The following is a 14,104-nucleotide window of genomic DNA, read 5'->3' on the forward strand; positions in this document are numbered from 1 at the left end:
TTTGTTTTGTTTCGTTTTGTTTTGTTTTTTTATTTTTATCACAGAAAATGCTATTAACAGATGCAGAAACTACGGGGCTATGAGATGGACCCACAAAGAGGGGAGCGAAAAACTGTTAATTACCCGGTTACAATGCGACGCGAAAAAATATGTAAATAATAATGAACCATGTCGTGGTTATAGCTGTATTCCAGCCGGGATCTGAAATGTCAGTAGAAAAGGTTCTGCAGCGTTTTTTCGTTTATACCGCAGATAAGAAGGGCTTTATTCGATGCGATACTGTGTATCCGATATACATTAGAATTTACATGACGGAGTTCATTGAATCCTCAAGTTTTTCTACGCATAGAAGTACTACACCAATGTAAATGCAGTAGAAATATTGTCGAGAATCCCAATTATATTACTGTCGTACTACAGCGCATCTTTTCTTGATAGCATCAGTTATCGATCTTTCTTTGCAGCAAACAACGTGCGAGGAATCTAACATCAGTTTTCATACTTTTTATACCGTTTATGTTTTTTTTTTCGGTTTTCTTAAGGCTTTACACATTGTGGCATGAAGTCAGAAGAAAAGTAATACTGTTTCGAAACGACAGACGCCAGATGTCACACTTTGTTTTTGCCGTCCAATTTCCTACTTTTTATAGGTGTATATGTATGTCTGCTAAATGCAATTGTATCATTTATCTATATAGTTTTCTCTTTGTGAAAGCGCTCCGCAAATGCAGAAAGTGCATTTGAGAAAAACATGAAAACAATAATAAAAACAAGATTAAATTCGAGAATGAAAACAAACGCCCAATTGAAAGAAGCTCTGCTAATTGTTGAAGTATTATGAGTTTACAAGAAGTGAATTCAGTTACAGATAACTGTAGAATACCATTCGTTTTCTAAAAGCTTACAAAAGCTATAGGCAATTTCTTTGTTCGGTTCTACGAGCTATTGATTGATAGCTCTCAAATATTGGCGTTGAATCCTTAGCTGATTAAGTTTTTATTTAGCATTTTGTGCTTCATCGACTAGCAACAAACAAGATTTTTTGAAGAGATCTTTGCGCAAGTAAAAGTTGACAAAGGTGAGACAGGTTTACCCTCTCGCGTTATTTTACCTACCGGAACTCCTAAAGATCAAATCTCTAGATTTCAGTGCTCTATATCTAAAGTTGAGTGTCCAATCGAATTTGTTGCAATCGTTCTTTTATTCCCACGTCATTGCTTGTACAAGCTTCGCGTACCATTGTAAGGCTTACATTTCTCTGGCGAGAATCAGAACACCCGTAAATAAAACAAACTAAGTGGGGAACACCTTACTGCGCAGTCTGTAAGAGTTCACTGATCAACATCTTCTCATTTCATCTCTCAAATTGATCGATATGGATTTAGCTGAGAGTTTAGAAAACTTTCATATTACGAGTCCTGAGAAGGTCAATACTGTAAAGCGATCAAACGGAAATTTCGAAGATTTCATCAACAGTGATGATTTCGAAGATCAAAACGAACAACCTGGTATAGCAATCGAACGTCCGACGCTTGAGAAAGTGCAACTTAAAAAGACTAAAAAAGCTGAACTTAAACCATATAAAGAAAATGAAAACCCATTGCCACAGCAATTTGGTTCTTTCCTTAGCAAAATGGACGATTGGTCAGTCAACTACGGTACAGTAAAAGCTTTGAAGGAGGATTCGAAAACAAATGGGACCATGGCGCAAAGGTTAAATAACTTGGATGAAGGAAACGATGCTCCACAGGCTCAGTGGAAAAATTATTTACTCAAACCAAAGCAAAAGAGTGACCAATCTGCGAAAGATGTATCGGATTTAATTGTGACAGCATCATTAAGTGATCTTTCTTTAATTCCTGCAGATACATTCAAGAAGAAGGAAAGGAACGATCTCAGTAGTCTAAGTCATGAAACTGATCCTGCACGAGAAGCAAAATCAGTCTTTAAAAATGTTCTGAAAAACCAAAGATCCAATTATTTCAGGGACAATGATACCCTAACCACTCAGAATACTAAGAATTCAAATGGTGCCAACCAGCCATATCAGACAAGGAACTACATAAATTCAGACTTCGAGTCCGGATCCCGTCCCGTGTCTGGATCAGAAGATTTTGAATCGGGTTCTGATTCAAGTTCGGATTCTCTATCCGAACTGAACCCATCGAATCTCAACTCACCTAGTCCTAAGCCTAGAATTGTAACGAACACCAGAAGGTTACCTCTGATAACTCCAGAAGATGCTGGGTTAGTATTTGATCATGAAACTGGACTATGGGATAAACAACGTATGATAGCCGCTGCTGATTCCAATATATCGGAAAACAGTACCGGCTCATTTGTTATGGAGGAAGATTCGACAACAACTAATTCGAATTCGAATTCTCATTCTAGTCTAAAACCCATTTCAGATTCATTCAAACGAGACCCTACCTTGGACAATTGTATAGATACTCAAATTCCGGTCATTGCAACGGCCAATAGTGAAATTGAAAGTGGGTTAGATGATGAATATTTAGGAAGCAACGTAACATTAAACACTGTTACTGATGACACCCCATTGAGTACACCCAAATTCAATAGAAACTTTTATCAAAAAGATACGGATAAGCCAATGACTCGTTATCCTTCTTCATCACTGCACAAAGAACTGTCGAACATTCATTCTCAGGGCACCGCCAATATTGCTGATATAACTAGCATTAGCCGGATGGATACTTCCTACGATCTTACCAAGAGAGAAATTGTATCGAGATTATTAGAGATTGAACCCAACCCAACCAATTGGCAGACTCTGTACGAAGTAGATCTATCTGATCAAGCAATAAAGGACTCCTGTACTGGTATTGATGAATTATTGCCGAATTTAATCAACCTCGATGTGTCTAACAATGAGTTGATATCGTTACAAGGCATACCTAATCATATACAAAGTTTGAATATTTCTAATAACAAGCTAAGATCGCAACTTCTACAATTTCAAGACTTACCGCATGTCGAACATTTGGATCTTTCAGACAACAACCTAAGTGCATTGCAAGATCTTAGGTTCACTGCTCCGTTGTCACATCTACACTACGTGGACGTTTCCAATTGCGGTATTGTATCTTTGATGGGCCTTCCAAAATTCGCCAAAGTTGATACGATTATCGCCAAGGATAACAAATTGATAGGTTCCATAGACTTCAAGCAATTGTGCGAAACTTCTCCTATACCGTGGCAACATGTGACAAAACTTGATTTGTCAAATAATAGGATCACAAATCTCAAAAACCTACATTATTTGGTCAGTTTGAGAGTGTTAATATTAGATGGTAATTCGATTGAACAATTGCATAGTGGCTCATATCATCAAGGTTCTAGGAGTCGTGTTGGAAAGAAGATTGAAGTAGGAAACCCCGAATTGCGTTACCTAAGTATCAAAGATGGCGGTGTCCCTGTACACTCCTTTTCCGGGTTTCCTAACCTACGAATCTTACGAATTACTGTGGCGATGGACAGCATCAATATTGAAGAGAATGCAATCGATTCACATATGACAAATAACAATAATAGCGATATAGAGAGTCCTAACTACAATGCATCGTTGATACCATTATCCGAACGATTCCCCATGTCATTCCCATTGGAGCAACTGGAAATCCTTGGGATGCCTCATTCAAGTCCGCGTCAACCATCAAAGCAAATGTTTGGAACTTCCACTAATGGTAGAAAGCAAAAGCTTGGTTCCGATCCAAACTCATCATCAGCATGGGAAGGTTTCGAGTTCCCACCACAGCTTCGTCGGGTAACCCTACGCTCATTAGGACTCACAAGAGTCCCACAAACGCTCACGAATAACACGGGTCTAAGCTCATTAGATATGCAAGGTAATAACATCTACTCCGCACAAATATTATTGCCTTCACTCCCGTGTAATTTACTCCGATTAAATATACTACAGAACCCTGTGCTAGAAGAACCTTTGCGTGGTACCGACAAAATAAATACTGGGAGCGGCACTAACCATGATTTGGTGGTGCATCAACGCAGAAACAAGGACTTACTCCGTCTTTTACTCCACTGGTGCCCCGCCCTTGTGGAGTGTGACCTCTGTACGGAGGGGTAAAGGAAATCCAAATGAAAGAAAAAAAAAGAATAGAAAATAGTAAAAAACAACTGAAATCTATCAAAATCTTATAGAAGAGAGAAGTTTCTCTCATGAAGGGAGAAGCAAAGAGGGGCACCGCTTAACTGGTTAAGTGAGAGTCTATATTGTGTTTCAGTAGACAGACAGAGTATCTGTAATCCTTCTCGACCCCTCCCTCCTATCCAATTCTGTCATATCAAACATCGAGAATCGGAGCTTCGAAAAGCCACAAAAAAGAAGTGTTATTACCTATTGTTTAAAGTGTAGCTTATACACCGCTTGTGTTCTCATGTAATAAATTAACTAATGTTGCTTAGAGCTACCTAGATAATGTTGTGTCAGTAATGCAATATTCAAAACAGAGAGGTCCAGAGACCGGAAATAATGAACCGAATATACGCAAAAAAGAAGTTTCTCCGATCTCGATATTGCAATCTGCCGAAAAAAAAAAAAGGGCGTCAATGATTAGCTAACATAAGCCAGAAATACAGAAACACTGGCAGTGATTGAAGTTTTGATGTAATCTGTTGTATTGTGTTTCTTTTAGACCCCTCTTTCAACTACCAAGTATCGTGCCTAAGTTATTGTGTCGGGAGGGGAAACCGGAACGGAGGGGCATATTCATTAGCTAATATAGTAAACGAGTAGAAATATACTGGAGATTTGTTTTCTTAGCAAAAACTGGTGTTTGAAATTCACGGAGTATATTGAAGAACAGGCGCGGGCAGTGCAGCACATCTAATAGTGTTGCTATAAACCAAGACAACGAGATACTGCCCTTCGTTCGGAAGCACAACTCAAGTGACCAGTCACACAATTCTAGTTTATCCACCAGTTGTTCTCCCGAAAAGAAAAAAATGAAACGATATTCAGAGTGTTTCTGCTCTCTTGCGCTTATTTACCGGTATTTACATTAGGCCACAATCCAATTTGCAACATTTGGCTAGTGATGGGACAGAGGTTTTCCTTTTATGACCATACTGTAAAGGGTTTGTATCCACGTAGTATCAACATACGTTAAGCGGGGTCATTCGAGTTCTCAACATTTTCCCACTTTGCTTCTCCATTTTTATGAGCTACGGCTTTTCTGTTGTTTTAATCACCCTTAATTCAGACACTTCCTTCACTTTAGAATTGTATATATACATATATATATATATATATAAGCTATATGATTTCCAGTTTATTCACTCAGGACGCTATTTCAGGAGATTTGGACTTCAGCAAGAAAAATTAACTAATTACAGATAATCGACCTAGTTGATATTCCTCTAACGCTATATTTTGTACCGCGTTGACAATATACATTATTTAAGGTTCAGATATCATTGACAAGTTTCCCAAAAAAAAAAAAGGGCAACGAATACTGACACATTGAAAAAAAGAATCGGAATTTCAACTAGACGCTTTGAGTTCAAAATTTTAACCATAATACCATATTCGTCTATTAAGAAAACCAGTGCGATTCAAAAGGCAAAACTTTTCAAATAAAATGTTATTACGTACTACCACTGCTGGTACTAGACTAGCTTTCAAGTCACAAACTGCGGCATTCGCACATGCTTTACGTTACTATTCGCATTTACCATTGAAGGTCAAGGTTGATTTGCCAAATGGTATTTCATACGAACAACCAACTGGTTTGTTCATCAATAACCAATTTGTTCCTTCCAAGCAAGGGAAGACTTTTGAAGTGTTGAGTCCTTCAACCGAAGAAGAAATTACTCATGTTTACGAAGGTCGGGAGGAAGACGTGGATGCGGCTGTTGAGGCTGCAGACAAAGCTTTCAAGTCCGGTGTCTGGTCTAAGGTTGACCCACTAGTCAGATCTCAGTGTTTGAGCAAGTTAGCTGATTACATTGAAAAGGATTTGGATACCATTGCTTCTATCGAATCTCTGGACAATGGTAAAGCTATCTCATCTGCTAAAGGTGATGTTCAACTAGTTGTTAACTACCTAAGATCAGCTGCTGGCTACGCTGATAAGGTGGATGGTAGAGTCATTGATACTGGTTCGACTCATTTCTCTTACACAGTTAGAGAACCATTAGGTGTCTGTGGTCAAATTATCCCATGGAACTTCCCATTGTTGATGTGGGCTTGGAAGATTGCTCCAGCTCTTGCTACCGGTAATACTGTTGTCTTGAAGACCGCTGAATCCACACCTTTGTCTGCACTATACGTTTCTCAATACATTCCAAAAGCGGGTATCCCAGACGGTGTTGTGAACATCGTTTCTGGTTTCGGTAAAATTGTTGGTGAGGCTATTACAACTCATCCAAAGATTAAGAAGGTTGCATTCACTGGTTCCACTGCTACTGGTCGTCATATCTACCAAAATGCCGGTGTCAATTTGAAGAAGGTCACATTGGAGCTAGGTGGTAAGTCACCAAACGTTGTTTTCGCTGATGCAAACTTGAAATCCGCTGTTCAAAACTCTTTGTTGGGTATCTACTATAACTCCGGTGAAGTCTGCTGTGCTGGTTCCAGGTTGTATGTTGAAGAATCTATTTATGACGATTTCTTGAAGGAAATTAAGTCTGCTTCAGAAGCTCTAAAGGTTGGTGATCCTTTCGATGCAGAAACTTTCCAGGGTGCTCAAACTTCGCAAAATCAATTGGACAAGATCTTGAAATATGTGGAGATTGGTAAGAATGAAGGTGCTACTTTAATTACTGGTGGTGAAAGAATTGGTGACAAGGGTTACTTTGTTAGACCAACTATTTTCGCTGATGTTGAAGAAAGCATGAGAATCGTTAAGGAAGAAATCTTCGGCCCTGTTGTCACTGTCACCAAGTTTAAAACCATTGATGAATTGATTGAAAAGGCCAACGACTCTGAATATGGATTGGCTGCAGGAATTCACACATCTAACATCAATACTGCCATCCAGGTTTCAAACAGATTGAATGCTGGTACCGTCTGGATTAACACATACAACGACTTCCACCACTGTGTTCCGTTCGGTGGTTTCAATGCTTCTGGTATTGGTAGAGAAATGGGTTCTGAAGCTCTAGACAATTACACTCAAGTCAAGGCTGTCCGTGTTAAATTGGAGTAAATTGGCTGATATGTAGTTACAGGCACAAGGTCTGCACATGAGATCATGATATTTGTATCATAAAATATAACTTACGGAAATACCTCCAAAAAGAAGATGCATATCACGCTCTTCAGCTCTTCTTATTACCGATTTTCGCGAGTAAGTTGATTTTCTGGAGAATTCTGACAATCTTTATATATCCTGATTATTTATACCGATTTGGTTAGCTGTGTTTCATACTGTGAGATGCAGACCATTATTTACTATTGGCGTATATTATGATTTAATGAAAATGCTAAATGAAAATATTCTTTGATTAATGTCGTCTTTGCTGCCTTAGTACAATTTGGTAGTGCGACTCATCTGATATCTACATTTAGGCTCTATCCAAACAAAAACCAATGCATTCTGCAATTTTTCTAAATCGGAAAATAAATTACGTATATTGTCTATTAATGAAATAATAAAGGGTTATCTGTCGGAATTATTATCAACCTAGAAGATTGTACGTGTTATGACTGTTCTTATTTATCTTCGGAATCTGACGCACTACCAGACTCTTCAACGATGGAAATTTCCAGCTCTTCATCGAAATCAGAATCACCTTGCAGTTGGATGGTCCTTTGCGAAATTACCTTGGAAGATGGCGTTGAATATCCTGTGGAGGCAGCGATTTCTGTGACAGTATTCGCGGATGGCCCGTCGGATGTTTCGTTTTCTATTTTTTTCGGTTTTCTTGATGCATTAGAGGATGAACTGAGGTCAATGCCTTGAGACCACATCAAGAACTTTAGCATACCCATGCAACTTATAGAAACAACCACGACCATGAAAGCACTGATTAAGAAACCTTTGTATAAATCATCAACTTGGAGGAACCAGGCAATGAACGTTTGAAGTGTTTTGCAACTTTTAATCTTTTCATCGATAAGCTTCAAGTAATCAAGATGGTTTTCTTTATCAACCACATTCTTGTATGGTGTCTTTTTGCTGGATTCTTCCGAGGTATCTACTTCATTCACATCTTCAGAATGAGCTTTTTCCATCACGACTTCAAGTTCCTTTTTCTCCAAGCTCAACTTTGGTAAGAAAGTTGAGTTACCAACCAGCTCTGCCTCTTCTATAGACTTTCCAACGTAGATATTGTCGAATGATATATCGCTTGCACTTGACCAAATATCAAAGGAAATTGCAGTAATAGCATCAATGTTCGCTGGTGTTTTATCCTCATAATAATTGGGATTCGCTATGAGAGGCGCCTTCCATTCACCTTGATAATTGGGGTTAGGGATCATTTCAGCCTTCCAAGTACCTCTGTATTTTTCATTTTCAACCATCTTTGGTCTCCACTTTCCACAACCTTGTTTCGTATAGCACGAAGGATTAACAATAAGGGGAGCAATCCATCTTCCATCCACCTTGTCATTCCACCAATCTGGTTTAGAACGCGATTCATCCTCGATGTATTCAGAGATGCTGTCATCCCATTCCTCTGGTTTTTTGAACATTGGATCTGGAATCCACTTGGGTTCATTTTCATCCCAGTCTTCCGGTTTTATGGCAGTGGGATCAGGGATCATAGACCTGCTGCCCCAATCCGCTGGCTGACTAGCAGAAGGATCTTCAATTTCCCTTGGAGGATTTAGGCTGGGTCTGAATGTTCCCTCCGCAAGCAAGTTTCCTGCCTTGACAACTTCTCCATCGATTCTAATTTCAAATGACTGATCTGCAGAGTCTAATATCAAGGTGTATAAACGAGTAATCGGTTGGTCTAATCCTGAAAGTGGTGCTTCTGTTAAGTACTTGTCCTCGAATTCTTCGGAAATTGGATTCTCACGCTTCAAGATGAAATGTACCTCATTAGTGTACATTGAACAAGAGTCGGGACCAAATACTAAGACATAGTCATCGGCTGAATGATCATACTGACTGAGATCATCGGCATTGGTTTTTAGTAATTTCATGTATGCGCCACCACATTCAAGCATCTTCTGTAATTTAACCTCGTATTGCACAACTAACTTTTCCTTGGTCTTAACAGAAATCTCATGATCCAATTTATGGGCAATCGCTGATCTTGTTTGAGAGCTACCTAATACCAATGCTAAGTCATTAGAGAATCCCGGAACTAAATATGGGGATTCCAATTTCCATAATCCTGGGAATGCTCTTGACATGGTTTCATCAACGTGTTCCATTTCAAGTTCCGAAATAACCCAATTGTGAATAAACTCATCATGACTGCTGTACTGGAATGACTCGAAATAGGAGTCACTAGAAAGCTTTGATTGCAAATCCGATAAATCAGTCATGTTCGGGTGCTCGATTCTATAATCGCCCTTTACCATAGGATTTATGGCCACAGCCAGCGTTCCGAAGCCTATTTGGCTCAAAAGTAGCAATGGGTTCATTGTTGGTGCTGTAACTGTTTCTAAGTGGCTAAAGACCAATAAATATAACGTAGTGAAAAAGATAAAATCGTATGTGAGCTTTAACTGTACCTGGCCTTAAACTTAAATTATGTGTTAAACTTATACTTTTTTTTTCTGTTTTGCAGAAGTATTTTTTTAGCCCTTCGAGATTAGGCTCCATCAAAAACCTCCACAGAGCACTCACTTCGTGACAGCGTAGTAACTTCTTCCTCTTTTCTTCACCAGCAAGTTTACTATTACAAAGACATTCTCATATCAGGCGTTTCCTAGAATGCCAAAAATATAAATTTATATGCGTATATTTTGTTTAAATAGAAACCAACTCATGCTTTTATGCTTCGACCTCATCTTCCAAAGATGCGAATGTATTAACATTTGAGGGTTGTACAGGTAGTTCAGTTGATTGTTGAACTTTTGCACTATCGTACACTTCTACTTCATTGTCATCCATGGACTGTTCATCGCCAGTTTCTTTCCCATTGTCTTGATTATCGGCTTGGTCCTTTTCTTCGCTTACTGGTTGTATGTTTTGTAAAATATTCAGTTCATCTCTGATTTTTGCATTTGTAGAATCCCACCCAGCCTTACGTGCAGACTGTACGTACTTGGCCCTATGGATAGCTCTTTCTCTTTTACCATCAAGCCTATTGTTAACATTCAACACACGCATAACTTTACTACTTGTTAAAGAACTGTCATCAAGCTGTTGTTTTCCTACTCTTCCCAAGCTCTTTTTCTTGTTTCTTGGACCACGTTTATTCAGCTTAGCTTCCAGTAATTGTTCGTTCTTATTAGCAGTTCTGATTAGTGATGCTGCAAAATCAGTCTTTTCTGTTCTTGGTAATGTTTCGAGAGCCTTCGCTTCTGGTTCTGCAGCCTCTGATCTTCTAGCAGCACGTGAGTGCTTTGAAATGGGTTTCTTAGCCATATTAGTCTCTGATGTTCCTGGCGTGTATAACCTGGAGTCTATACTCTAGTTTCTATATTTCCTAAGATCCATTGGATGAGCTGAGATGAGATGAGCTACTCTTTACTTTAATCTATCGTTATTGTGTGTATTTTTTCTTTTTCTTTCCCATAGTGAAGACGAACAGAGTTGATTCAGAAAATTGAGGGTAAGCGTGTTAAAAAAAAAAAAAATAGATCATAATAACCCTGAAGGTGTGGACTTGTAATGCAAGTGATGCGGCTTTATTGTTATATGATCTAATGTGATAAAAATGTGTGGTGCCTTTCTGCTGCAGTGTGAATGCATGCAGCACAATAACGTATCTTCCACTCATTTTGCATTATACAGGTACTGTAACGGTTTCCACGTAATAAGATATATAAGGGAATATCTTCAGAGATCCAAGACCCTGCTTTTAATGTTATAATCTGCCTAGATATTTATATATTTAAACTGTAGTTTTCTCATTTATCAAATAATAGTAATGTAGATGCATTTTAGATGCACATATGAGTTGATAGGTTTTTGTTTCAAAACATGTGATGTGAAAAGGGGACAATCAGGGTATCAGTTGGTGGCATCCAACTCACCATGATTATTAGGAGTCAACAATATCTTGATGTTTTTCTCTTTATGGTTCATTAATTCGTCGAACCCTTTAGTGAACCCATCTTCGATTTTTTGTCTACCCGTAATCAAATGTCTAGCTTTATCAATAGCAATGCTGCCATTGCCTAAGGCTTGGACCACATCTTCAAAATCTTTAATGGTGTAACACATGGAACCGGTGACGAATTTCTCTTGCAGAGTGACGTCCATAGGTTTGAAATCGATGGGTTTGTGGCCCCAGATTGCAATATTAACATACATACCTCTGAAGGTAGTAGCATGGACACCTGTATCAAAAGTTGGTTTAACACCAGAACAATCGTAGGCAAAATCGAAACCTTCACCACCTGGAGCCAATTTCTTCAAAATATTAACGGCATCTTCTTTATGTTCAGAAGGATCGAAGGTTTCGACACCAAGCTTGGCAGCTTGATTTCTTCTGATTTCAGCTGGTTCAGAGACTACAATCTTGGAGGCACCATGACCTTGCAAAGCTAAAATGGTGGCTAATCCAATTGGACCTGCGCCAAGAACTAAGGCGGATTGGCCCTTCTGTAACTTGGAGATTCTAACAGCATGCCATGAGACGGAGATTGGTTCGACTAAGGCTGCAACGTCCAATGGTAAAGTGTTTGGAATCTTAACAACGTGCTTTTCACTAACAACGACTTTTTCAGCAAAACCACCACTGTGAACTCCTAGACCCATGAAACCCAAATGGGCACAACAGTTGTAGAACCCTCTTTGACAAGCAGCACATTCAGCATCCTTAGCATGTGCAGCGTTAGGCCAAGTGTAATGATCAAGACATGTACCGGTGGCTTCTACAACAACATGATCACCAGCCTTGATGTTGGTTACTTTTGGTCCAACTTTTGATACGATACCGGACATCTCATGACCCATAGCTTGAGGCAATCCAAGACCACTAACATCGTGGACCTTGCCATCTTCTGGAAAGAAAATAGGACCATCTAGGTATTCGTGTAAATCACTACCGCAGATACCACACCATGAGACTTCGATTTCAATTCCATCATCTGTTTCGATGACAGGTTCCTCCAAATCCTTTGTGTATCTGATGTCTTGTTTTCCGAAATAAGCTAATGCACGCATCTTTGAGATTAAAGTTAATTGAAACTAGTGTGTTTTCTTAGTAAATTGTAGTATGTATTCTTGTGTGATGATTGGGTACACAATATACTCCTTAATTCTTTAGAATTTAAATTTGGTTATAATACCGAAGTAAAAGGGAGTGGCTAACAAATAAATGAAAATATTAACTACCTTAGAAAATATAACTTTGGAAGTGAATTGAATGAGAGGCTAATAAAAGAGAAGTGTCTTCCCTTTTATCTTTTCTTGAAGTATATTATCCCTACTCCACCCTCCCTCAAACTGAACTTGAATAGTATGCTATATTTGCAAATCATTCCACTAACATTAGCAAAGGCAAGTTCCGTAATCAGAAAAACCGAGGCATGCGTAGTGCACACATTAAAAATTACCCAGAAAACAGCAAGAATGCATTAGACAACACGACGTGCAATAAATCCACAGAGGCTGCTAGAAACATCACTACTCACATCAAAATAAAGGGAAGAAATTATGCAGCATGGGATACATAACCCGGAACACGGCAGATAAAACACACGTGAGAGGACTGCAGACAACTATCTAGGGCTTCCCTTGCGAATCTCATCAGATGAGAAAAACGACGGAGGGGCAGGACAAAGACCACGTAAGTGAGTATAATTTGCACTTTAATTTGTCCAATTACACTACATTGTTTACATCGTATCGGTACAAGTCATTTCATCTGTAGTGCTTTGGCCATAATCAAATAAACCCGCACCTAATAGAATCAAATAGATCAACCAATTGGGTTGTGTTGACCCGGATCCACGCGATAACTGCCGTGAAAATAAAATAAAAAATTCCCCAGTATATTCTTGATTCTACATGATTCGTTTTTTCCGACAGATTGCTTTTCTATTTACCTGTTCCTTTTCCCTCTATTTGTTTCCAGAACGTTTATTTTGGTGCATCTTGTACTAAATCATTGAGACAGGCAACTTGTACTCGAAAAATTATAATTAAAACTAAACCCACTAATGAGAACGGAAAAAAAAAAGTAAAATCGTTTGTTGAACATGGGCAAACATGGAAAGGTGGATATTCAAGTCAGTACAGTTATCCTTCGTTGTTCTGCTGCCCACTCATATAATGCGTATCCGCGAATTTTAGCATTGTTTGCCGATCAAAAGTGGCATATACCATGAACAAATGTCGATGAAGTTTTTCCGTGATATACCTAGCATCGGGCGACACAATTTGAAATGCACATTTTTTATATTCTCTAATTGGTTCAAGTAAGGATCCAGCTGTCGGTTGGTAGATTTGCTTTTAGCGGCTTTAATTTCTTACTATAGTCATACGTCACTGTCAACAGAGCTGGAAAACATACCTATCACATGAATTGTTGCTTATGTTATTAGTGGTGATTCATTCATATTTTTCTGCAAAAAAAAGGCAAAGATCGGGCAGGAAAAGAAAGATCAAGAATGTTTGACGCAGAGTTTTAGTTCGATTGAGAACAGAGGCTCATTTCAAAGTGAATCATCACGTAAGGACAAAAAATGGGCTCCTTTTCGTCATAATGGTATATGTATTTGGATGGGTCTATAAATCCTAACGTTTCAGCGTTTTTTTAGTGACATTCTTCGTTGTCTTCTTGCTATCAACTGTAGAACGGCTTACCAGAAGAGCTTTGTTACGGATAATATGTGTTTGCGATGGGAGATGCAGCCTAGAAACGCGTTTTCTTGTCATACCAGTTAGTTGCTTAACTCACAAATTCAATGCAGCCGATGATTCTTTTACTCCGGGACAGATCGTTTTGAGTTTCGGGCTTTGTGTTGCTTTATATGCATATGAACTTG

General features: G+C 38.8%; 5 protein-coding genes across 5 annotated transcripts; 2 read left to right on the plus strand and 3 right to left on the minus strand.

Annotated features, from left to right (window-relative positions):
• Positions 1-1,375: 1,375 nt before the first annotated feature.
• Positions 1,376-4,108, plus strand: NUD1 (Nud1p; the record flags this gene model as incomplete). Its single annotated transcript, XM_455098.1, has 1 exon — positions 1,376-4,108. The coding sequence occupies one exon, from the start codon at positions 1,376-1,378 to the stop codon at positions 4,106-4,108; it is 2,733 nt and encodes a 910-aa protein (XP_455098.1).
• Positions 4,109-5,621: 1,513 nt separating this feature from the next.
• ALD4 (aldehyde dehydrogenase (NADP(+)) ALD4) lies at positions 5,622-7,190 on the plus strand (the record flags this gene model as incomplete). Its single annotated transcript, XM_455099.1, has 1 exon — positions 5,622-7,190. The coding sequence occupies one exon, from the start codon at positions 5,622-5,624 to the stop codon at positions 7,188-7,190; it is 1,569 nt and encodes a 522-aa protein (XP_455099.1).
• Positions 7,191-7,696: 506 nt separating this feature from the next.
• On the minus strand, positions 7,697-9,583 carry CNE1 (calnexin; the record flags this gene model as incomplete). Its single annotated transcript, XM_455100.1, has 1 exon — positions 7,697-9,583. One exon carries the CDS (start codon positions 9,581-9,583, stop codon positions 7,697-7,699), a length of 1,887 nt encoding a protein of 628 aa, XP_455100.1.
• A 352-nt stretch (positions 9,584-9,935) lies between these two features.
• On the minus strand, positions 9,936-10,532 carry ECM1 (Ecm1p; the record flags this gene model as incomplete). Its single annotated transcript, XM_455101.1, has 1 exon — positions 9,936-10,532. One exon carries the CDS (start codon positions 10,530-10,532, stop codon positions 9,936-9,938), a length of 597 nt encoding a protein of 198 aa, XP_455101.1.
• Positions 10,533-11,120: 588 nt separating this feature from the next.
• On the minus strand, positions 11,121-12,278 carry KLLA0_F00506g (2,3-butanediol dehydrogenase; the record flags this gene model as incomplete). The annotated part of the gene is made up of 1 exon (XM_455102.1): positions 11,121-12,278. One exon carries the CDS (start codon positions 12,276-12,278, stop codon positions 11,121-11,123), a length of 1,158 nt encoding a protein of 385 aa, XP_455102.1.
• Between the last annotated feature and the right edge of the window lie 1,826 nt (positions 12,279-14,104).

The sequence above is a fragment of the Kluyveromyces lactis genome (genome assembly GCF_000002515.2).
Source record: "Kluyveromyces lactis strain NRRL Y-1140 chromosome F complete sequence".
Classification (NCBI taxonomy): domain Eukaryota; kingdom Fungi; phylum Ascomycota; class Saccharomycetes; order Saccharomycetales; family Saccharomycetaceae; genus Kluyveromyces; species Kluyveromyces lactis.